The sequence below is a fragment of the Eupeodes corollae genome, chromosome 2 (assembly GCF_945859685.1).
Source record: "Eupeodes corollae chromosome 2, idEupCoro1.1, whole genome shotgun sequence".
In the NCBI taxonomy this organism is placed as follows: Eukaryota; Metazoa; Arthropoda; class Insecta; order Diptera; family Syrphidae; genus Eupeodes; species Eupeodes corollae.
In genome coordinates this window covers 17,600,131-17,625,559 of record NC_079148.1, presented here as the reverse complement: position 1 = coordinate 17,625,559, position 25,429 = coordinate 17,600,131, and the positions used below count along the sequence as shown (strand labels likewise).

The 25,429-nt window shown below is 35.2% G+C and overlaps 2 protein-coding genes across 2 annotated transcripts; one reads left to right on the top strand and one right to left on the bottom strand.

Annotated features, from left to right (window-relative positions):
* Positions 1-10,609: 10,609 nt before the first annotated feature.
* Positions 10,610-11,541, bottom strand: LOC129945781 (glycine-rich selenoprotein-like). Its single transcript, XM_056055701.1, has 3 exons — positions 11,355-11,541; positions 11,206-11,290; positions 10,610-11,144 (listed from the first exon to the last, which is right to left on the bottom strand). The coding sequence occupies exons 1-3, from the start codon at positions 11,371-11,373 to the stop codon at positions 10,949-10,951; spliced, it is 300 nt and encodes a 99-aa protein (XP_055911676.1). The 5' UTR covers positions 11,374-11,541; the 3' UTR covers positions 10,610-10,948.
* A 7,294-nt stretch (positions 11,542-18,835) lies between these two features.
* LOC129944766 (piggyBac transposable element-derived protein 2-like) lies at positions 18,836-25,124 on the top strand. Its single transcript, XM_056054430.1, has 3 exons — positions 18,836-19,108; positions 24,226-24,648; positions 24,789-25,124. The coding sequence occupies exons 1-3, from the start codon at positions 18,836-18,838 to the stop codon at positions 25,122-25,124; spliced, it is 1,032 nt and encodes a 343-aa protein (XP_055910405.1).
* Positions 25,125-25,429: the final 305 nt, after the last annotated feature.

The following is a 25,429-nucleotide window of genomic DNA, read 5'->3' as shown; positions in this document are numbered from 1 at the left end:
AACACTTTACAATTCATTCTTCTCATTTTCATATTTTTTGAACACTGTCATGAATTTCTGACAAGTTCATAAAAAAAATGTATCCCAGATTTTAGTGTGCGCTGAAAATTGACCCCCACATTCGATGTGGGCATGTAAATTGACGTTTCCGCTTGTAGGCAAATCTGAATGACAGCTTTCTAAAAACTCTCTATATGAAGACATAACTCTTTAATAAGTATCAACCTTAATTTGCTAACATTTTTGAATTTGTAAAGATGTGAATTCCAAAAATAACTTTTAGCTTGTTTTCACGCAAAAATAAAATAAAACCTTGAGCTTTTCACGCACAAGTTAAATTCATTCCTAGAACAGCTGTTCGTTTGAGCTTTGAGCCCAAACGAGGGATTTATAATTCTAATAAATATAGGGTGTGTTTGATAAGTTGCCGACCCATAAAATTCGTTGTATGCGTTGCATATCCGTAGACATTGACGTACGAAACTAATGGATGCGGTGACGGTTTTGACAGCTCAATTCAAATAGGTTTGTTCAGTTTCTGGAACTCAGTGCGGACTGAGATTCTTTAGAGCAATTTATACACCTGATACAAGCTTTATTTTATATTTGTTGTGCGAAAAAAATTGAATTGTCAAAATAATTTCAATTCCTGACAGGTTTAAAAAGAAGGTAATTATTTGTATTTCCTTTACTCAAAAAAGAGGGTGGGATGCGACCCACACTGATAACTTCCCATCCCGTCTGTCGATTTGTCTTGCTTAAAAGTTTGTCTTATGTACTCGTATCAATTTTTACCAAATTTGCGTACTATTTTTTGTAGATATTATTTTTTATGAAAAAACGAACTGTTACTGTCACTGAATATCGAAAACAATATTTTCTTTAAAATAAAATAAGTTTGAAGACAATATTTTTAATTTTTGAAATGCTATTTGAGTCGAAAATAAATTTTTACCAACTTTTGTTAATTTTTTTCTGTTTTTATTTTTTTGTAAAAAAAACTGTCAATTCGATTTTTTTAAAAATTTTACTGAATGTTGACAATAATATTTTTTGAAAGATAAAAGTAAATTAAAGCCAATATCTCAAAGTTTTGAAAAAATATTTAAGTCGAAAATCAATTTTTACAAACTTTTATAAATTTTTGTTTAGGTTTTTATTTTTTGTAAAAAAACTGTCAATTCAATTTTTCTCAACATCTTTCAGAATTTTAAAAACAATATTTTTTATAAGATAAAATAAGTTTGAAGCCTAACTTTCAAGTTTTTGAAAAGATATTTGAATCGATATTCAATTTTTACCAACTTTGATTAATGTTTTGTTTTTGGATTTTTCTTTTTTTATAAAAAAAACGGTAACTTCGATATTTCTCAAAATTTTATCAGATGTCAAAAACAATATTTTTCGTTGCACAAAATTGTTTTGGAGATAAAATCATATTTTAGTCGTAAAATTTTGGAGGTGACAAATTTTTTTCAGTTTTTTTGATTTATAAAAAAAAAGTTAATTGGATTTTTTCCAAAAATATGTTTCCTTGAAATCACCTTACAATATATTATATAAAATTTAATTCAAGTCTCTAGCGTTTTTGGTTCGTAAGATATTTAGGGTTAACCAAAATTTTCACCTTTGTTTCAAACTGCTTTGGTAAGAAAACCACCTACGCAATTATTATGTGTATAACAAAATTTATTTGAAGTCGAATCTCTTCTAGTTCTTGAGCTATTGACGACGAAAAAAACGTCGCGAACGTACGGACGTACGAACGTACGCACACACGCACGCACAGACATCTTTCTAAAAATCTTTTATTTCGACTCTAAGGACCTTGAAACGTCGAGAAATGTCAAAATTTTCAATTTGACAAGTCGGACCCATTACAATAACTTCCTATGAGAAGTTAATAAATAATGTAATTTATAAAATTCTCCTGGCATAGTGTTAGTTGCCATAATATTCCGAAACGGCTTAACCAATTTCAATGAAATTTTGCACAAAGGTTTTTATCTATTTTTTATATTCCTAAGTGCTTACCACTCAGTCATTTCGGTATACATTCACCAAATCGAAATGCATCTGATTTAATAGAGACTGAATTAAATGCAGAACAACAACAAAACACTGTAGAAATGGCAGCGATTGTTGCTTGCATTGTGCGAATAATGAATGAAAATTAAAGAAACATTTATGACCACATAATGCTCGCAGTTTCGGCAGGGAAAGATGGATTCCTTTTTTTGGATGCACCTGGTCTAGTTGGCAAAACATTCCTTATTTCACTAAATCTTACTTAAATACGATCAAATAATGGTACCGTATTGTCTGTTTCATCTTCTGGGATTGCGGCAACTTTATTGGATGGAGGCACAACAGCCCAGTATTTAAACTGCCACTAAATATTCAAAATTAACTAGACGCGTTGTGCAATATAAAGAAACAATCATCTATGGTCACAGTGCTGAAACAGGCACACAAACATTCGCTTGAGGCGTTGAACAGAATATTTGGCGGCACTCTGTTACTCCTTTCAGGTGATTTCAGACAAACACTTACTGTCATACCACGTTCAATGTACGCTGATGAGATAAACGTGTTCCACTGTGGCGTAATGTTGAAAAAGTGAAACTAAAAGTAAATAATGCGCGTTCAAATTCTCAAAACAACTGTTAGATATAGGCGACGGACGGAAAAGTTACTACATATTAAAAAGGATGCATAAAATTGGAGGTCGATTTCTCCAAGATTGTTAATTCACAAGATGCTCTTATTGACCAGATATTTCTGATGTACACAGACAATATACAAATAATAAGTTTCTGGCAGAACGGCTAATTTAAGAAAGCACTTTTCATGACAAGAATTACTCTTGAAGAATGTGTCAAATCCTCGCAAGAGGCTGTACCGAACCCAAGACCTCTGGGATGATAGTCCCGCGCACTAACCATCATGCCACAGGTACTACAAACTGCTAAAATAGGTTATGTTTCTTTTGTAAATCATTACATGATGTTCCCTAATGGTTCGAGTATTTATACCTATATGTACATACATGTGCATAAATTCATAGAATTTGTCATTGAGAAGGGAATTTCTTAATCGGTCAAGCTGCCATTCCTACACACTTTTAACATATGTATAAGCTTAAGTATTCAACCAAATGAAAAGAGGATACCTACCTAAATACATTTAGGATGAAGTCATTTCAGGAATAGGTCTTGACATGGATTTTAGTTCCTTTTCCATCCTATATCTATGATATATACAAATACATATATGTATATTTATATAATGTAAGAGCATACTCATTCTTATATTGCATTCTTTTCTTTGTCATTATGCACATTAAGTTGGCGTCTTGTGGATTGGATAGGATATACAAATGCAAGAATGTGCACTCTTTGACCTCAATTTCTTTGGTCCACAATTTTAAATAATGTAAATTCTGTTTAGTACATATGTATGTATGTATGTATGTGTGGTGACTTCAATTATAATAAAATTGTGAATAGGTTTTTAAAAGATTACGAAATGTCCATCGCATCATGTTTATAGCTAGAAAAATGTACATTTATTTTCATGTCTAAATGCTTTCTAAAGTACAAAGGCTGAGTTTAACTTAACCTAATAACTTATATTATATGCTTGTAAAAATTGAAAATTCATTTACAGTGCCTTCATGTTAATAGCGTTGGAATATAACACCTGTCAAACTCATCTGTCATTTAAAGTGTCATAATACGATAATGGATCGTTTAACAATCCAAAAAAACTCGTTTAAATTATTAGACTTACCACTAACATTTTTATTTAAACTTAGCCTATAAGCGATGATTACGGTCGTCAAAATCGACTGGCGAAGTAATTGTTTGGAGAGAGTTAAAGATATCAGTAGCCATGTTTGTTTTGGTATTCCATATTAAGTACAGTGAGAAATTTCCAAAAAACTATCCGCAGTAGTCCAATTTTATATTTGAAAGTTGATACAATTGAATATTTGCCAGAATAATTTATCGAAAAATTCAAAAAAAAAAAATAAAAAATAGTAAAATTAAGACCAGGGGTGAAGTCGTGTAAGCTGATTTCTGATAGTTGACTATCAAAATCAAGAAAATACGTCTGTGTAGTGTGATAGTCGATTTCAAAGTTTTAACCAAACAATTTAACATAAAATAAAAACATCAAGAAAGGTTTTGTTCGTAGACTACTTCTTTAAAATGTGGTGTTGAAGCGAGCTTGAAGCGAGCCTAAATTCTTTATATACCTGAATTGAGTTGAAATATACCTGAATTGAGTTGAATGAAAAAAAATCTGTGTGGAGAAGTTGGTTTTACAGATAATGCGTTATGGTCTGTTCATCTCCATGTTTGTGTACAAAAATATAGTTTTGTTGTAATCATTTGTACGTAGCATATTCTTATATGGAGCTGAACTATTCAGTTTTCATTGTTGAACATGAATCAAACTATTTCACTTGCACTTCATAAGAAACATCGAAACACCATTTGCATTTTAGAAAGTGCTGTCAAACCTAATCATTTTTTAATCTTCTTGTGCGGTGGAAACACTAAATAGATTTATTTAATCTAAACTGAGATAAGCCTTTGGTGGAAACATAGCAAAACTTAATTATATTTTCCATTTAGTTCATTCTCATTAACAAAACTAAATAATATCAACAGTAACAGATTGATTTTTTTTCCTCAATGTAAAACACATGATTCCAAATGCACAACTACTCAACGAACACAGCCATCGAGAAACAAGTGCATTATCAATTTTACCAACATTTGAGAACGAAATCACATAAGATCCATTCGAGAATCGTATAAATGTTAAAAACCCAACCGCAGTAAGATTTTGCTTTAAATTTTATCGGTAGTATTCATACTGCGGATATTGTGTTTGTTATTGGTGTAAAATCCTAATATACTATTGATTGATTCTCGAACAAAACACGGGTATTGAAATCAATTCAAAATTTATATGTGTTTCTTCATGAAGGAAATAAAATTCTTATATACTGATCGAATGGAAATCATTTAAGGAATTTTTTTTAGAACAAAAATAAATTTGTATTAAAATTCAATTTCCTTAACAGCTGACTATATTTTGTAAAAAAATTAAATTAACGACACACCAAAATACCATTATATCTAGAATAATTAGTTTTACTGATGAAAACCAACACCATTTCTATAACCAGCCCTTAATTTTGTAATATAGCCTATAGACAATTTCTCGGAGTTATAGTAATTATTGAATTTTAGGTACAACTCCTTTATTATTGAAAATTATTACTTGGATCGTACAGGATCTTGGTTTTAACAAGACCAGGCAGCCAATCACAGAAAAATACCAATTAAGTCAAAACACTGAGATTAACCGCTCCATCGAAACCAAAAAAATGAATAAGACGTCAAACTGTCATTCCCTAAATGTGTGTTGGAATTAATTATATCATAAATATATATATATAATAATTAAATAGTAGATTTCGGCTTTTAAATTGGCGCCATTTTGTGTGTATCTTCGAATTAAAAATTGTCTCTTAACACTGTTGGAATACTTTAGAAAACAATAAATTGGTAGACTTAAAGAGCAGATACACACAACATAAAGGACTTCATTTGCAGTCAACTGAATTCTTTGAACGCAACATTAGACCAATGTAGCAGGTTAATTCTCTAGATTTCACTAATTTCAAAATTGGACCTTCACTATCTTTTCTAGCACCAAAAAGAATATTATCAACACAAAACAACTCCTTTTACGTGGTACAAGTCCAGACAAAGTTGTTATTTGTATTAATGTGGAGAAATCCTTATTCCTCTTCCAATATGGCAACAAAACTTTTACACAAAATTCTAAATTAAATTGTGCAGTAAATTAATAAATAACATATTTACTTATAAAGTTCAGCTTGCAGTTGAATAAAAAAAACACGATAATCTGTAATTTTGACATAAGTAGATTTTACTTGGTACTAAAAGTGAATGGTCAGGTCCAGACAACTTAAGGCACTCCATTTGCAGTCAAATTCATTCTCTGAACGTAAAATTTGACCAAGGCAACTGTAGTTAGTTTTTCAAGGGTCCTGAATTTCAAATTGAGAACCTTAACTCACAAACCTCTACTTTAAGTGCGTAGTACAAAAACTATCAAAAACATTATTGTCTAAAAAACACTCCTTAGTCATATTACAAACCCATCAAGATTTGATTTACTTGCATATTTCTTTTCTAAATTGACAATGAAATCTTTTACAAAAGAAGTTGTAAAAAATAATTAAATCATAGAGTAGAAAGTTGTCCTACTTTCAAGTCCCTTATATCGCCTGAATTGTGGCTTATTGCTTTAATTGGGCAGCTTCAGGCGACATAAGGGACTTGAAAGTAAGGCAAGTTTCTAGTATCTGATTGGCGAGCTGCTAAAAAATTGCCTTCCAATTAAGGCAACTTTATTGAAATGTTTACTGGAAAATTAGCCAAGAAAATCTCCCTAACTATCAAGTCAAGTGATGTTTAAATGGTAGACATGTGCATTCAAGAGGACACAAGCTTCCACCTCTGTCTAACAACTCCTAATCTCACCTCCCCGTGGTGAACATCGGGTGCCTAGTACCTCAACTGGAGATTGGCTTCCAAAACCACTGGAAAGTTGTTGGAGGCAGCAAACGAGAGAGGGGGGAGAGGTGTTTCCACATCTCCAGTTCCAGTACGGTTGAACTACTTAGTGAACACCTTATAGGGCTTCTTCGACTTATTCGGACCCTAAGCTTATAAGGAGCGGTTTCATCCGGCTTCCCATCCTTCAATTTCTGGCCACGTAAAAGCCTCATAGTTGAGAAGCACCAACAAGCCTCGTATACGGACGGATTTACTGTTGACAACCTACGCAGACGAATTAAGGACAACGAACTTCGGATATGCACGTGGAATGTTAGATCCCTTAACAGACCACGTGCGGCCGAAGAATTAGCGGAGGCCCTAGAACGATATAAAGCAGATATCACCGCCATCCAGGAAATACGATGGGATGGGCCGGGCAAAAAGAGGATGAAAAACTGCGATATTTACTATGGTGACTGCTACCACGAAAACCAACAGCGCTTATTTGGATGCGGCTTCGTCATTGGAGCCAGACTTAGGCAAGAAGTCTTAAGTTATAGGTGTATCAATGAGCGCCTCATGACCATACGCATCAAGGCTAAATTCGGCAACATTAGCCTGATAAGCGCGCACGCCCTCACAGAAGAGAAAGACGACAACACCAATGATATGTTTTTCGAGCTCTTAGACAAAACATATGAGCAGTGTCCTAGCTACGGTACTAAAATTGTCCTGGGCGATTTTAATGCCAAGCTAGGAAGGGAAGACATCTTTGGTTAAATAATCCGAAAAAACAGCCTGCACGACAACATTTCCGACAACGGATTCATTCTCATAGATTTTGTTGCGGGGCAAAACATGGTAGCCACAACTCAACATCCACAAATGAACTTGGAAATTTCCAGATTGACCATATTGCAATCGACGCAAGACACGTTTTCAGAATCATGGATGTACGAACTTTACGAGGAGCTAACATCGACTCGGACAACTACCTTGTTGTAACCAAGGTAGCATTTATGGTTTCAAGACCCAGGACAAAACAGGGACGTGCTGGGAGAACGTACAACGTCAAACGGCTACAATCGCAAGAGATCGCCAAATCCTTTTCGACCGAGTTACAAGAAACCTCTTTCGAAGTTCTCTGCCGCCAACACAATGTATCGAAAACCAGTGGCAACATTGCCAAGATGCAATCAGAGAAGCCGCCTCTGATGTGCTGGATTTTAAGCAGCCACAAACAAGGAACCCCTGGTTTGATGAGGAATGTCGGCAGGCTAATGCAGCCAAACAACAGGCACGCAAAGCGGCGCTGCATAAAAGGACGAGAGCTGCTCATGAGCTCTATGAGCAGAAGAGGCGAGAGGAACACCTACTTCTCAGAAGGAAAAAGAGAGGGCATGAAAAGCGTGCGGTCGAAGATGTTGAGAGGTATAAGAGCAGGAATGAGGTTCGAAAGTTTTATGAACAGGTGAAACGAAATTGACAGGTACATAAATCTAGAACCGAAGGCTGCAAAGACGAAAGTGGAAACATCATAGTGGAACCGCAGTCAATGCTGAGGATATGAAAGGACCACTTTTGCAGACTGTATAACGGCGACGAAGAACTGAATTCCATATGGACGACGAAAGCCAACAATCCCGTCCTCCCGACTTAGACGAAGTAAAGGTTGCCATATCTAAGCTGAAGTCTAATAAAGCCGCTGGAGCGGATGGCTTGAATGCCGAGCTCCTTAAAGAAGCTGGAGATAAGTTGATTAGGAGCATGCACCAACTTATCTGTAAGATATGGTCGGAAGAAAGCATGCTCCATGAATGTACTTTCAGTATTGTTTGCCCGATCATGAAAAAAAATAGACCTTCTACACTGCGCCAACTATAGAGGAATCAGTCTACTTAACATCGACTATAAAATCTTCTCTGCCGTTATAGGTGAACGTCTAAAGCCCATCGTCATCAACCTGATAGGTCCTTATCAGTGTGGTTTTAGACCAGGAAAGTCTACAGTCGATCAAATATTCACATTACGACAGATCCTGGAAAAACCCAAGAATACCAAATCGACACCCACCATCTTTTCATCAATATCAAGGCCGCATATTACAGCATCTAGGGACGAGCTATATAGAGCCTTGTCCACTTTTGGCATCCCTGCCAAACTCGTCCGTTTGTGCAGGATGACCATGGAGAATGCACGCTGCTCCATAAAGGTTGGGAACAACTTAACAGAACCTTTCGATGTCAAAAAAGGTTTTAGACAAGGTGATGCGCTGTCATGCGATTTTTTTAACATCGTAAAGAATAGTGCAGATCTCAATCGTCTACACTAGAGGCACTATCTTTCAAAAGTCTGTCCAACTACTAGAATATACTGACGACATTGATATAATCGGAAGGACTCAGAGTCAATGGTCAATGGGGTTTTTGTGAGTATTGAGGCAGAGGCTCCAAAAATGGGTTTTACTGTTAATGAGGGCAAAACAAAGAACATGCTATCGTCAAGAAAGGACCTACAACACCGACGTCTTGGTCAAAACGTCACCATCGACAGACGTACCTTTGAGGTAGTCAAGGACTTCGTCTACCTAGGCTCCGCTGTAAACAAAGAAGAAGTGGAAAGTGACCTCACCCAACTTGGAGCGCGAAACTGGAGACTTCTAGCTAGGGACCGAGCTAGATGGAGAAGTTTGTTGGGTGAGGCCCTAGTTCACAAAGGACTATAGCGACCTTAAGTAAGTAAGTATCAAGTAAAGTGAATTTATGTCACATTGACAATAAATTGATGATGTTTTATAATTCAACTGAAAGCTGCATAATAAACTGAACGTAGAGGTTAGTGAAGTAAAGTTTCAAGTTTGAAGATTATGACAGTTGAAAAACTAACTAGTTGTCTTGGTCAAAATGTACGTTCAGGGAATGCAGTTTACTACAAATGAAGTCCCTAATGTTGTCTGAACCTGCCCATTGTTGGCAGATAGTCAATCACTTTATTCAAACACATTTTGTCAATTTTAAAATTGAAATTTGTATTGAGGTTTGTCCATTTGGCTTTACATACGTTGCCGTCCATCTCAATGGCGCCAACGTACAGTGGACAAGAGTCCAAATAATTACAAAAATTGGGTATTTAAAAGATTTCAAACGATTTCAAAATTGTCCAAACGGTTTGTTGCCAATTTTTGTCTGACAGTTGTCTTTTTTGATAGAAAATTGATTAACATCTTATCGTGTTAACTTAGATCAAGGAACTTTAAATTTTTAGTTGTTTCAATATTTGCAAATGTATAAGATTCTTCAATTTTGAAAACTGTTCATTTTTGTATTCTCAGTATTTTAAATATTATCATGGAATCTATTCCAATATTTGTTAACAAAATGTCCGTAAAAAACCCAAGCAATTAGGTGCACATATTTTTTTAATTAAAAAGTAATTCCTTCACACATTTCTTTTATCTGCTTTTTGTTTACTTTTAATTAAAACTTATCAATTATAGAAGAATTAGAAATAAAAGCCTATAAACGATGTCAGTTCTGTTTTCTAAAGCAAATAATCGAGTTTATGTACACAAATATAAATATGTTCCGATGAAATGACAAAATACAATTAAAATTCCTTCCTTTTATTGAATTTAGTTCCTACAGTTCCCGGAATCATGTAAATATACATTAAAAAGGCAACAACTTTGAGCTTATGGAACAAATAGATAAATCAAAATCAACTAAACTGTTCCAGAAACGTGTCATGTCTTTTAGATATTGTTTTAAACTGAAATAATATTTTTGTACGTGTCGGCTTTGCAAGCAGTGTAAGGATGAAACATTCCTGAAATTTTAAACTTACATATTTGGTATCATATCATCAATTAAATTCGTGTGAAAACTTTCAGAATGTCCTTGGTCCTATTTTGAAAACAGAAAATGATTAACCACATGACAGAAATTTCAAAGACATCATACTGAAACCGCAACAGTGTTTTTTTAGATTGAAGAATTCAAGACTTGATTTATACATATACACAAAAATATAATTGTTTTATTTCAAAATTTAGGTACATTTTCACACCTAACCCGTATAATCACTAAATTGTTTCTAAGAAGACCTTCGATCTCAACTGAACGAATTTGAAAAAATAAAGAAAAGAATTCAAGAAAAAAAAAAGAAGAAAAAACCCTCCTGGATGGGATGATGGATTCAGAAATGTTCCTTCCTATGTAGGATTTAAAAACATTTCGTCATACAAGCAATGAATGCTAAAGAATCCCATAGCAGGCTGGTGAACTGTGTCCAAGAAGTGTGACTAGAAGCACACTGCACGAGTCTTGGACACTTTACCGAGATCATCCACCTCCAGGAACAGTACAATCGGGAATCGTCATAATTCTTCCTATTCTTCGATTTGGTCTCGGCCCATTTCCACGTCCAGGACCACCAGGTCCACCACCACCTCCTCCTCCTCCACCGCCACCACCACTTCCCCAATTACGTTGGGCATTGTTCTGGGCATCGAGAAGTGGAGCTAATAATGTTCGGAAACTAAAATGAGGAAATTATGAGAAACTTGGAGTCAACATTGAAATAAAGCCTTTGCACTCACAATGCCATTATGAACCCGAAGAAACTAATGAATATTCCGAACACTCGATCCATAGACCAAGGTCTACGCTCCAGCACCTGACCATCTGTTTGGTTTGAGAAAATTGAGTCATTCCATGAAATGTTTTAATTTTGATTGTTTTCGCTTACCTCTTCCAATATACACCATTTTAAATGGTGATGCTTTGTTAAAACTTCGTTCTTAATAATTAATTTTGATTTTACTCAGTTTTGATTAAATAAAATTAATTGAATTAAGAAATACAAATAAAAAGAATTTAGTGACTGTAATTTTATTCTGAATCTGACGTGTTCTTGTTGACTGTTGTGTTGTGTCAAATGTCAAAACTGAGCTACTAATGAGCAAATAACGTAACGTTACGCAATAAATTTAGTACTATTTACGTTATGGCAATGGTTTGTGCATATGCTATAATATTTGCCTAAAGCTGATACCACAATGATGTAAGTACTGGAACTAGCACTAAGTGCGCTGGTGTTGCAAAAGTGGTGACGGAATATTATGTTATGTTGATTTCAAAGACAGTTTTGAATGGATTTGGTGTGCTTTTTTGACACTTTTAAATTAGTGAAATGTCAAAATTGGTATTTAATTTTATTAATTTAATTTTTTCTAACTCTTTAAGGAAATGTCGACATGGTTTTATCGGATTGAGATGCATTTGAGGTAAGTAAAAACTACAAGATACTTTTGTAATCTTGAAATTACAATGTTTACATGCAGTTTTGTGGAAAATGACAGTTAGTTGGTTGGAGTAGGGATTTGGAGTGGTTCTTTGACATTACTTCTATAATAAAAATGTCATTGAAGCCAATTTCAAGCGTTCCAGCGCAGCCTTCGCATTGGATTTTGTAATTGGATTTTTAACGAAACAATTCACTGTCAGATCTAATGCAAATGACATTACAGGTATGTCAGCTTCTTATTTTTACGATCATACGATTTTTGATTTTTTCTTGTAAAAAATTAAGTGGCCATTCGAAATATTAAAGAAAACAAATATACTTTGCTTACATAACGTATATTTCGTATGAAACCCCACTTTTAAAACATTTTAATGGGACTTCAATGAATGAAAGGTTAAATAAAATTCGCAGAAAATATATCATAAAAATGAGAAACAGCTGCTTTATGACATAAAACAATTTTAAATTAAAAATTCTTAGATTTAACGGTAAGTTAATTAAATTAATTTTATACTTCTACTGACAGTAACAATGTAAACGCAATTGCGTCATGTTTCCAATTGAATTTAAAATCAAATTAATTCATGCAATAGCTAGTTTTTGGTATTTAAGTTATTAAATTGGTAAAATGTAGGAAAAGACTATCATTTGAAAGACAGAGACGACTGAAGATAGATATTTCCAATAGAGAGTGGAAGGGTCAAACTGTTAATGACACTTCTTATTTTTCATTTTTGAAACTATCATCTTCTAACATTGATATTTTAAACTACGCCATTACTAAAATTGGAACGATTTACGATTCAACGATGCATTCAAATTATTAAAATTCATTACAAAAACGATACAAAATTTCGCAATCACATGGGGTTTTCCATGGGCAAAATATATCAATTCGTTTTTGATCTACATCTGTCAAAACACAATTTTCCCCGGATTTTACATTCCATGAGGCAAAATAAATTGATTTATTTTTTATTTAAGATTAAATCTGCACATCTATATTTTTTGTTAGATTTATCCCAACAGTTTTCAGTTTGCAAGAAAAGATGACCATGTTATTTATTTAGGAGGTGGTCATAAATGGCAACCAAGTTCTAAATTACAAGATACAATTTTAGGAGACATACAACCGCAAATTCCTTGTCAGATAATTTGATAAACTTCTTTTGAAATCTGGATTGCAAATGGTCATAATTTTGATTTCCTATACATACTTACTTACTTAAGGTGGCGATTAAGTCTGGGGCCAACCAACATGCGTCTCCAGCCAGCTCGGTCCCTAGCTATCCGTCTCCAGTTTTGCACACCAAGTTGGTTGAAGTCCTCTCCCACCTGGGTGCGCCACCTGAGTCGCGGTCTTCCTCTACTGCGCCGTCCCTCGAGATTGGATACAAAGACCTTCCGGGCTGGAGCGTTGATGTCCATTCGGTCTACATGACCTAGCCGTTTAAGCCATTGGACTTTAATTCTGCTAACCAGGTCAGTGTCGCTGTACAACCCGTACAGTTCGTCGTTATATCTTCTCCTTCATTCTTCATCTTTGCGTACGGGACCGAAAATCAGCCGAAGAATTTTTCTCTCGAAGCATCCTAAGACGTTCTCATCTTTCTTTGACAGGGTCCAGGCCTCAGCGCCATAGATGCGAACCGGGATGATGAGTGTCTTATAGATGGTGATTTTACATGCTCGAGAGAGGACTTTGCTTCTCAATTGCCTTCTAAGTCCAAAGAAGCAGCGATTTGCAAGAGTTATTCTTCGTTTAATTTCAGCGCTGATGTCGTTGTCTGTGTTAATAGCAGTGCCTAGGTTGACAAAGTCCTTTACTACTTCAAAGTTATAGCTGTCCATGATAACGTTTTGTCCAAGACGTCGTTGTTCAGTGTCCTTTTTTGATGACAACATATACTTGGTCTTGCCCTCATTGACCACTTAACCCATTTTCTTCGCTTCCGTCGCAATGCTCAAAAACGCTCCACTGACATCACGCTTTGACCTTCCAATTATGTCAGTATCATCTGCATATCCGAGTAATTGGATGGACCTTTGGAAGATTGTGCCTCTAGTGTTGACAGTTGAGTTCTGCTTAATTCTTTCCAGAACGATGTTGAAGAAGTCGCATGATAGTGCATCACCTTGTCTAAAACTTTTTTTGACATCAAATGCATCGGTGAGATCTTTTCCGACCTTGATAGAGCAGCGTGCATTCTCCGTCGTCATTCTGCACAAACGGATAAGTTTGACAGGGATGCCAAAACTAGACATTGCTCTGTAGAGCTCTTCCATATAGACACTGTCTTACGCTTTAAAATCGATAAAGAGATGGTGGGTATCGATTTGAAGCTCCTGGGTTTTTTCCAAGATCTACCGTAATATGAATATTTGTTCAATAGTGGACTTTCCTGGTCTGAAGCCACACTGATAAGGACCAATCAGGTTGTTGACGAATGGCTTCAGTGGTTCACATAATACGGCAGAGAGGATCTTATACTCAATGTTGAGGAGACTGATGCCTCTGTAGTTGGCGCAGTTTAGAGGGTCTCCTTTCTTATGTATCGGGCACACTATGCTGAGATTCCACTCATCGGGCATGCTTTCTTCCGACCATATTTTGCAGATGAGTTGGTGCATGCTCCCTACCAAGTCATCGCCTGCTGCTTTGAATAGTTCGGCAGCGATGCCATCAGCTCCAGCAGCTTTGTTTGACTTAAGTTTAGATATAGCTATCTTCACTTTGTCAAGGTTGGGTAGGCGGAATTGTTGATCTGCGTCGCCGAGGTTGAGTGGTTCTATCTCCCTTACAGCGGAATTCGGTTCGTCATCGCCGTTATATAATTTGGAGAAGTGATCTTTCCATATTCTCAGCATCGACTGCGGTTCTACTACGATGTTTCCCTGATCGTCTTTACAGGCTTCGGTTCGTGGTTGTACCCTTGGGAGGTTTTTTTGACCTTTTGGTAAAATTTACGAACCTCATTCCTGTTGTGACATCCTTCTATCTCCTCGATCGCGCGCTTCTCGTGCACTCTTTTTCTCAATCTAAGAAGCCGGTGTTACTCTCTCCTCTTCTGCTCGTATAGCTCGGGAGCAGCTCTTGTTTAGCTGCGTGCGCTTGCCGGCATTCGTTGTTAAACTACGAACGTTTGCAACGATTAATGCAGGTAGCATATGTGAGACTCCTTAAGATTTGACTAGAGACTCGATCGAAAGAGGACATGGCAGTCTCTTGTGATTGTAGCCGTCTAACGTCGATACTTCTCACAGTACTTCCTTGTTTTGGCTTGGACCGGGATATCCATAGCCGTACCCTGGCTACAACGAGGTAGTGGTTCGAGTCAATTTTGGAAAGTTCGGACATCCTGTATACTAGAGAAGTGTCGTACGTCAATCGCAATGAGGTCAATCTGGTTGACAGTTAATAGATCAGTAGATTTCCATGTCCCCTTGTGGATATTAAGATGTGTGAACTGCGTACTAGGTACAAGAACGTCTCGCCCCGCAGCGAAATCAATCACCCTGAATCCGTTGTCGGATGTGTTGCCGTTCAAGCTGTAACTGTGCCACCAAAGAGATCTTCTCTTCTAGCTTGGCGTTAAAATCTCCTAAGATAATTTCAATAGCCAGGTCACTGCTCATAAGTCTTGCCCAAGAGCTCAAAGAATATGTCTTTGGTGTCTTCATTTTTCTCCTCTATTGGGGCATGAGCGCATATTAGGCTTATGTTGGCGATTTTAGCCTTGATGCGGATTGTCGAGAAGCGCTCGCTCACATTGTTGAAAATCGAGAGTTTTTGCCTGAGTCTAGTTCCAACAACAAATCCACACAGAAATAGGCGCTGTCTTTGTTCTCGGTAGTAGGGCTTTCGCTAATTGTTCGGCTGCATGTGGTCTGTTAAGGGATCTAACATTCCACGTACAGATCCAAAGTTCGTTGTTCTTACTTCGTTTGCTTGGGTTGTCAACAGTAAACTTGTCCGTATCCAAGGCTTGTTGGTGCTTCGCAACTGACGTATTTTTACGTGGCCAGGAAGTCACCCCGACGACACAACCCCAAACCTGGAGGGCCAGTTCCTTTGTATGCATAACTTCAAGGACGAGGAGCCGGATAAACCGCTCTTTATAGGCCTGGGCCGTCTGGATGAGAAGAGGTTCCTTAGTGGAAACACCTCTCCCCCACTCTCTCGTTTGCTGCCCCCATCAACTTTCCAGTTGAGGTACTAGGTACCCTATGTTCAACGCGGGGAGGTGAGAGTAGAAGTTGATAGTCAGGGGTGGGTTTTGAGAAAAATCTGTGGACGCTTATGGCCTTTTAAATGCACATGTCTACCACGTGAATATTGTCACCATTTCCTCCAAAAATGAGCCTAACCACTAAAGTGATTTTTAAACAAATTTAAAACCTAAACTTATCTAACGCATTTACAACGCTATGTATGGTTGTATGTTTTTAGCAACTGGGCCAGTTGCATTTTGTCCGGGTGGACCCAAAATTTGCCATGTTGTGTTCTGCTAAGTTCTCTTAAAGACTGCTTCTAATTCTGCTGCACGCTTTCACGAACAACAGCGATATTTTCGGCTAATCTTGCGTTTCGTTGACTTTAAGATGTTGGCTAATTGTTCACTGCGTCAATGGACTCGATCATCAAACGTCGGTGGATTTGATTATCAAACGTTGAATAGTCGATTTGGAAGAATGACAAATAAAAAGGGAGCAACGTGTGTATCTTTGCTACTAAAGAACACCCATTGTGATAAAAAAGTGTTATCATTTTCACGTGCTGTAAATTTCCCTGATAATGTCTTTTGAGATAATATGGCCGCCACGAACTGTCAAAATCAACCCGTCCCTATTGGAAACCCCTTTATGTGTTGCCAAAAAAACGTGGCCATAGTTATATAACAACTGGTCACTTACTTGATGCAATATTTGATCCATAGTTCAGCACTTCAAACCAATTTTGATGAGTTGACAAAGGTTCAACTGTGCTAATGGGTCATGTAATCTTGCTGGAGATAAGCCCGTAACTCTTTCGTGTGGAATCGGAATCAAATAAATTAACAATCACTTATCATGTTGAAAATCAAATTGAAAATTAAATATTATATATGTATGTTAACTCACGTTCTTTTACTATGTCCTTTATTACGTCCAAATGTTTAATTCGATTTCAAATAAAATTAAATGATAAATTTATGATAAACTTATCCTTACTTCCAGTATCCTATGAAATAAACAATATCATGAATTATGTTAAGTATTATAAAGCATAATTATTTCATTAACATTTATGTATAATTATTTCCAAATCGTTTAAGAATTCAAAATACAGAAATCCCAATGTTATATTCGTTTTCTAAATGACATATGGGAGAGCAGATTATCAATTTCTAAAAGTTTGCTGTCAAAAATCCTCTATATATTTTCCAAATTTCAATCTCTATTTTATATGCATGCATATTGACGTAAGTATATTAACTAATGAATACCTATTGACCCTATTCCTCTAAACAGAATATTAAATGAATATTGTTAAAAGCCATGGCAGCCGAACGGCGGCGAGCCAATCCCGTCAACCATCCAACAAACTCAAAACAGAACCGAACCAAACCGAAGCGAAGCGAACGGAACTCTTTTTCCATCAATGAAATCAAATTGAACGCGATTTGAATACAAAATTTTGCCGATGGCACATTAAACTATACTCGTGTATACAAAGTTTCCTTCCCAATGTGCACTTGATTTTGCATTTTCAAAGTTGCAGCCATGGGAATGGAAATATAGAGAGAATTATGAGGCATGCACGATGCACCCTAGCGGCATTATTTTGCATAAATCATCATTAGAAAAAAAATGACAACAAAGTGACAGGTGTTTTCAATAATAAACGGTCTCTGTATTAAGTTCGTTCTTTAACTGAACTGAACAAACCTAGGTAAATACCGTAGCTCTACCAGGTGGTGCAACATTCGGTTTTTGTTTGTTCAATGATGATTAAACAGGTAGATAATTAAACTTCATGCTTAAGACGATTGACATATGAGATATGACACCGACAGAATTTTGAAGATACTCTGAATGGAATATGCAGACTATACCTTATGCACATATGGCTTTTGTCTATCGGTTATAGTGGTACTTTCAACACCGCAAAGCTAAACTGCAATCAATTATTATCTTAGGGGCAATAAGTCTGTTGTTAGATATTAATCTCACACTTGAGCAGCCAACACTATTCCATAAGACATATTATATGCAATATGTCAACTCAAGACCATAGACAGTGGCTGTCAAATAATGAAGCATTTATGGTTAGGCTGCACTTACTAGTGTAGTAAAACCAATATCTCATGGGAAATCAATATGAAAATTGTTTCCGATTAATTGTATTATCTATTTTACATATTTCATGCACACAGCACATAAAATACAAAAGTCAAATGTATTGTGACTTTTCAATAATTGAATACATCAAGATTTGCGATTAATTTGAAAAATAATTAACACATTTCTTTGAAGTACTTGCATGAGTTCAACTAAATATTTGCATGGATATAAACGAGGGCTTAAAATACATTCAACTCAATTGTCAACTGAATCAAATCAAATGTAAATCAACCTGTGTGTGTCGTTGTCATTTCATCGATTTGACAGTTGAATGGTTGGTTGAAGAAAAATCAAAAGATTTTGATTTTTTTGAAGTTGAATGTAAAGTCCTTCAACTGAATTGAACTGTATTTGGACGAGTTGGTTGATTTGCTGTCAAAACAGCGTCAGTCGAATTTTTGAATTTAAACTTAAAGCAAGTTGATCTATTGCTAAAAATGACTCCCAACGCGAACACGAATATTGGGAAAGAAATTTTCAAAATAATTCAAAATCATCCAGCTATTTGGAAAATAAAAAGCACCGAATATAGAAATAAAATGAAGAAAAACCAGGCATGGGATTTAATTTTAGAGAAGTATAAAGAAATTGACCCTGACGGTACCATGGCCATTAAAAACAAAATAACTAACATCAGAACGTGCTACCGTCGGGAGCTGAAAAAAGTAGCCGATTCCCTAAAATCTGGTGCTGGGGGAGAAGATGTTTATATTCCCTCGTTATGGTATTTTTACGAATTGGATTTTCTTCGAGACCAAGAAGAGGCTTTCGAAAGCGTCTCAACAGTAGATTTCGATGTTGAAGCGTTAAAGGTAAATATTTGTAAGTTAAGATTTTTTTTCAAATTTAAATTTGTTTTAGGAAATTCGGCCTTAACGCAGAAAGAACAATCCGAAACAAGATTTTCTGCAACAAGCCTGCGCCCAACTTGAGTCGATGAACAAAAATGACGATGAAGATGATGCAATTATCCATGCAAAGTCCTGGGCATGTTCCTTCAGGAAACTTGACCCTGAGCAAAGGCTTTATGCAAAAAAAGCATTGAAGAAATTCTCATTCTTGGTGAACTTAAACAACTAACATTGCATTCTATTGTATCACCATCAATGACATCGTCATCAAGAACTACAAATAGCTACAAACATTTTTCACCATCGCCACCCATTTCCATATCTTTTATGTCCAGTTCATCACCAACACAATACCATCAATCAACGTTAATCCAACCATCAGTTTCCACATGATCACCTCCATGCAGTTCATTACCACAAAAATATGTCCATTTGACCCAACAAGGAATTCAAAAAGTTGTTCCCAGAAAATTTTTGATTTTAGATCAAAACTCCATGAGAACTCAAGAACGAATAGAAAACAATATTCAGGATTCATTAACCCAAAACAAAGAAGGCGAATATTCCAGCATATCGGAACTTTTTGAAGACAGAGAATTTTGTTAATGATTTTTTTGTTATCTACACTTTTGTTTTTTTTTTATTATTAATAAGAAATGAATAAATTGAATTAAATGTTTGATATATTTGAGTTTGTATACGTGCATAATTTGTTGCGGATGTTTTTGGCGATAGTCGTAGCATTTCTTGATGTGGTAAGTTCCAGACCTATTAGAACGTCTTTGTTGGACTGTTGGACGATAAAGCTTCATAAACTGGTCCATTCTTTCGTTTTAAAAAGTTGTGGAGAAAACAATAAGCCAAGACTATCTTTGTCACTTTTTCGGGTCGCAAGTTAATGGGCTTTAGCAAAACTTGGAAACGGTGAGCAAGAATACCAAAAGCGTTTTCTACACGAACTCTTGATGAGCTAAGGCATTTGTTGAAATTCAGCTCTTGCGGTGATAATTATGTACCTGAATACGGCTTCATTATATGTTCTTTTAATGGGAAAGCATCGTCTGCCACGAATACATACGGCAACTTTTCTTCACCCGTGACAAGTTCTTCAGCATCTGCCAAATGGAGCGAACCGCTTTCTAACATTTTTGAAAATTTTGTGTGCCCAAAAACTCCAGCATCGGAGTTTCGGCCATTTTTTCCAACATCCACCATCAAAAATTCACTTTTAGCATTAACAATTGCCATTAAAACGATGCTAAAAGTCTTCTTGTAATTGAAGTAAAAGGAACCTGAATTCGGTGGCTTCCGTATTTCCCATCAATTGCCAAAAGACAATGTGGAAATCCACTCACATTAAAGAATTTTTCGGATTCTATTTTCCAATCATCAGCTGTTTGGGGTAGCTAAAAGAAACACAAATATAAGGCTAGGGATTTATAATATCTAAGCGTAAACAAGAAAAAACGTACCTTTATGTATTCCCTTAACACATATACATACTATGGATTCACATGTTTCAATAACAATTTTTCCTATTGCTTGTGGCGAAACTGCATAAAAAAACTTTAGATATTCGAAATCGTTACCCTTTGCAAGGTATCTGAGGGTTATGGAGAGTCGCGTTTCTGGCGATATTGCGTCCCTCATAAAAGTGTCTTCTCTTTTGATCAACGGAGTTATTTGAAGTAAGAGTTCATCAAAAGCTTTCACATTCATTCTCGAAAAATTTGCAAAGTCAATTGGTGCACTTATTTTCATAAATCTTACTAGTCTTTCATTTGAATTTTTTTTTATTTTTTAACCAATTCTTTGTCCAAATTCTACGTTTTTTAACACTTTCTTCTTCTTCATTTTTAATACACTCTGTAATGATCATTAATGCTAATAATTTTCTTTTTTCCATTATTCTTCACTTTAAAAATGCACCAAACCAGAAACCCCATCACAAAAATAATACCGTTTCTACAACACGAATTGATTTTTTGACAGTAGAAGCAATGCGTCTAATGGGGCACTTAAGATAAAGTAATGCCATATTGTGGTCGTAACATTTTGACAGCTGCTGGCAATTGTAAACTGCCATAGCAAAAGTAATTGTTCAATACATACACTGTGAATTATTTTGACGTCTCATAATTAATTCTCACTCACACTTTACAAAACGAATTTTGGAAAATAATAGAGAATACATTTTTATTTTCGTTTCTGTTGATTAGAATATAGAATATAGAATATCAAAATAAGAATTCTTATTAAAGTCCAATTTAACCATTAATTCAATCCAATTGGAATGTGGAACGTAGAATATAAATTGTGGTTATAAATTTGACAGTTCGAAGATAGTAGTAAATGGATGCTTAAAGAAAAGGGAGTATTATTTAAAACTAAATAAATTGATGTTTTTTGATATTGTAAAAAGGAATGGAACGGGTACAATTATTAACTTCCCATAGGAAGTTATTGTAATGGGTCCGATTTGTCAAATTGAAAATTTTGACATTTCTCGACGTTTCAAGGTCCCTAGAGTCGAAATAAAAGATTTTTAGAAAGATGTCTGTGCGTGCGTGTGTACGTACGTTTGTACGTCCGTACGTCCGTACGTCCGTACGTTCGCGACCTTTTTTTCGTCGTCCATAGCTCAAGAACCAGAAGAGATATCGACTTCAAATAAATTTTGTTACACAGATAATAAGGCAGAAAGATGCAGAAAGGGCTCTCAAGAAAATTGCGTGGGTGGTTTTTTTTACCATAGCAGTTTGAAAAAAAGGTGAAAATTTTGGTTAACCCTAAATATCTTACGAACCAAAAACGCTTGAGACTTGAATTAAATTTTATATAATGTATTGTAACGTGACACAAAACAGGTATATTTTTTGAAAAAAATCAATATAACGGTTTTTTTTATAAATCAATAAAAGTGAAAAAAAAATTTGTCACCTCCAAAATTTTACGACTTAAATATGATTTCATCTCTAAAACAATTTTGTGCAACGAAAAATAATGTTTTTGATATCTGATAAAATTTTGAGAAAAATCTAATTGACAGTTTTTTTTACAAAAAATAAAAACCTAAAAAAAAAATGTATAAAAGTTGGTAAAAATTGATTTTCGACTCAAACATCTTTTCAAAACTCTAAGATATTGGCTTTAATTTACTTTTATCTTTCAAAAAATCTTGTTGTCAACATTCAGTTAAAGTTTGAAAAAAATCGATTTGACAGTTTTTGTACAAAAAATTAAAAACCGAAAAAAAAATTAACAAAAGTTCGTAAAAAATGATTTTCGACTCAAATTTCTTTTCAAAACTTTGAGTTATTGGCTTTAATTTACTTTTATCTTTCAAAACATTTTGTTGTCAACATTCAGTTATAGTTTGAAAAAAATCGAATTGATAGTTTTTTTACAAAAAATAAAAACCTAAAAAAAAAATTTATAAAAGTTGGTAAAAATTGATTTTCGACTCAAACATCTTTTCAAAACTCTAAGATATTGGCTTTAATTTACTTTTATCTTTCAAAACATCTTGTTGTCAACATTTAGTTTAAGTTTGAAAAAAATCGATTTGACAGTTTTTGTACAAAAAATTAAAAACCGAAAAAAAAATTAACAAAAGTTCGTAAAAAATGATTTTCGACTCAAATATCTCTTCAAAAGTTTCAAATATTGGCTTCAAACTAGTTTTATCTTATAAGAAATATTGTTTTTAACAGTTGGTAAAATTTTTAAAAAATTCGAATTGACAGTTTTTTTACAAAAAATAAAACTCTAAAAAAAAAAACAATACTAAAACTTGGTAAAAATTTACTTTCGGCTCAAATAACTTTTCAAAAATTAAAAATATTGGCTTCAAACTTATTTTATTTCAGAGAAAATATTGTTTTCAATATTCAGTAATTTTTATATAAAAATCCAACAGTCTGTTTTTTTTCATATAAAATAAAATCTACAAAAAATAATGCGCAAATTTGGTAAAAATACATATAGACAAACTTTTAAGCAAGAGAAATCGACAGACGGGATGGGAAGTTATCAGTGTGGGTCGCATCCCAGCCTCTTTTTATTAATTGTTTTTAATTCGTGGATGGTTTTTGAACGAATTATTTATTCACTGCTATGATATTCGTTTACGTTTGACAGTTCAAAAAAGTTGGGTATAATAACATCCTTTAAACTATATTAAAATGATCGCAGTAAAAATAAAAACAAAAACTTGGCGCAGAATTTAAAACAACCTTAACAATTTACTAGTTAGCAAATTGTAAAATATTTAGACTTTTACTGATGGTGTGCAGAATTTTAAACCTAACTCATAAATTTGCTAATTGGCTTTTATTAAAAAACGATAATCCAAACGTGTCCAAAAAGTGACAGTTCGTGAAATAAACAAAGCAAATACGGACCTATTAATTATAATTCCCAATTGTCGACTGGACCATTTTAACCAATGCTCTTATAAGAATAATTGAACAGATGTCATATAGACTTCAATTCCCAGTGTCAGCTGTACTGTAGGTGACACATGTTTAACATAAATATAACGGTGAAAATGTTAGGTGTCACCTGTAGGTGACATTGGGCATTGTGTTAACAATTAAAACAATTATTGAAGCGTTGATTATGATGGGATTTTAGAGCTATTGTACGTCTTACAGGTTAACTTTAGATGAAGTTCTCGAGGATTTGCTTTCCGTAGGACCACGGTGATGTAATTTTATTTACACCGAATGATTAGGCGGTGACAGACGAAGACAGTGGAGATGAAAACGATGCTAATATTCTGCATCTTCCTAGTCGCTTCGGTCACAAGTAGAGCGACAAAGCAGACGTTCTGTTTCTGGACATAGAAGAAGACAATGTAGATGTATCAGCTCCAGCACCGAAAAAAAGAAAAAAGAAAACACAATTAGCAAATGGTACATCAGCACTTCTTTTACTACTTGTGGAAAAGGGGATTGTGATGAAGAAGTCTTTACAAACTTTCAGCAAAACGTGACTGCCATTGAGTGCTTCGAACTGCTGTATAGTGACGAAATTTTCAATTTATTGCAGATATCAGCAATTTGTACGCTTTGCAGAGAAATCACACCCTAAATGTTGCAACTCAAGAAATTAGAGTGTATATTGCAATATTGCTTCTGACAGGATACTTGACGCCAAAGTATATGAGAATGTTCTGGCAAGTAAAAAGTGACACCCACAACGAGCTTGTAGCTTCCAGCATGAGACGAAATATATTTTTCGAAATTCAGCAATTTGTTCATCTCTGTGATAGTACGACTTTATCGCCCAACGATAAATTTGCTAAAGTTCGCGAGTATTTTACGAAACTGAACACAAACTTCAAAGCTCATTTCGAAAAAGCTGGTTCTTCACATACTTCTATTGATGAGACTATAGTGCCTTACTTCGGCAGACACGGTACAAAGCAGCACATCCACGGAAAGCCAATAAGGTTTGGTTACAAGCTTTGGTCAGCAGCAACTCGCCATGGATACTTAGTAAGTTGTGAGCTTTATCAAGGTGCGTCTGTGCCTAGGAGCTGAAGTTATTTTGGAACTCCATTCTAGATTAACGCCAGAATTTGGACCTTACAACTTGTACTTTGATAATTTTTTTTACTGGCTTTCCATTACTAAAGTATTTGCGGGATCAAAATGTTGGAGGAACTGGTATTGTTCGAGAAAACCGCCTAGAAAATTGCAAGCTGCCAAGTTCAAAGGGGATGAGAAAAAAGCCTAGAGGTGAGCTATGTCATCAAATGTCTTCGGAAATTATTGCAGCTAAGTGGCATGATAACAGTGTCGTCACCATCGCATCTAACTGTCATTATTGGAATCCCATCATCAAAGTCAATCGGATTGGTTTCATAAATAAAAAGCGATCGAAAATTCAAGTAGATTGTCCAGCTTCTATCAAGATGTACAATAAGTATAGGGTGGAGTTGACTGTTTTGACGAAAATGTTGACTCCATGAGAGTAGGTCCTCGTGGCAAGTTTGCTTTTTGGTATAGATGCTGCTTGCCGAAATACATGGCTTATCAAAAGGCAAAAAGAAAACAACTGGACCTACTGTGATTTTCGAAGAAATATCGCTACTGTTTACTTGCAAAAATATGGTAGGCCTCCAACCCTTGATTCTGCTTGTGGAGTTCCAATCCAGATAAGAGTGCCATTTGAGGTGAGATCAGCAGGTGCAGCCGAAGACCACTCAGAAATTGACTGTTCCCAGCGATGTTGTGGATTCTGTCACCAACGTACGCGAAAAATGTGCGCTAAGTG

What these genes read in the sequence shown, in the direction of transcription:
- LOC129945781 (XM_056055701.1), bottom strand. An exon ending in TTCGGGTTCATAATGGCATT is followed by an intron (nt 11,145 to 11,205) that starts GTGAGTGCAAAG and finishes TCCTCATTTTAG; the next exon opens with TTTCCGAACATTATTAGCTC.
- LOC129944766 (XM_056054430.1), top strand. Translation starts at nt 18,836, where the DNA reads ATGAAGAAAAACCAGGCATGGGATTTAATTTTAGAGAAGTATAAAGAA. An exon ending in TCGATGTTGAAGCGTTAAAG is followed by an intron (nt 19,109 to 24,225) that starts GTAAATATTTGT and finishes TACGCTTTGCAG; the next exon opens with AGAAATCACACCCTAAATGT. An exon ending in CAACTCGCCATGGATACTTA is followed by an intron (nt 24,649 to 24,788) that starts GTAAGTTGTGAG and finishes CCATTACTAAAG; the next exon opens with TATTTGCGGGATCAAAATGT.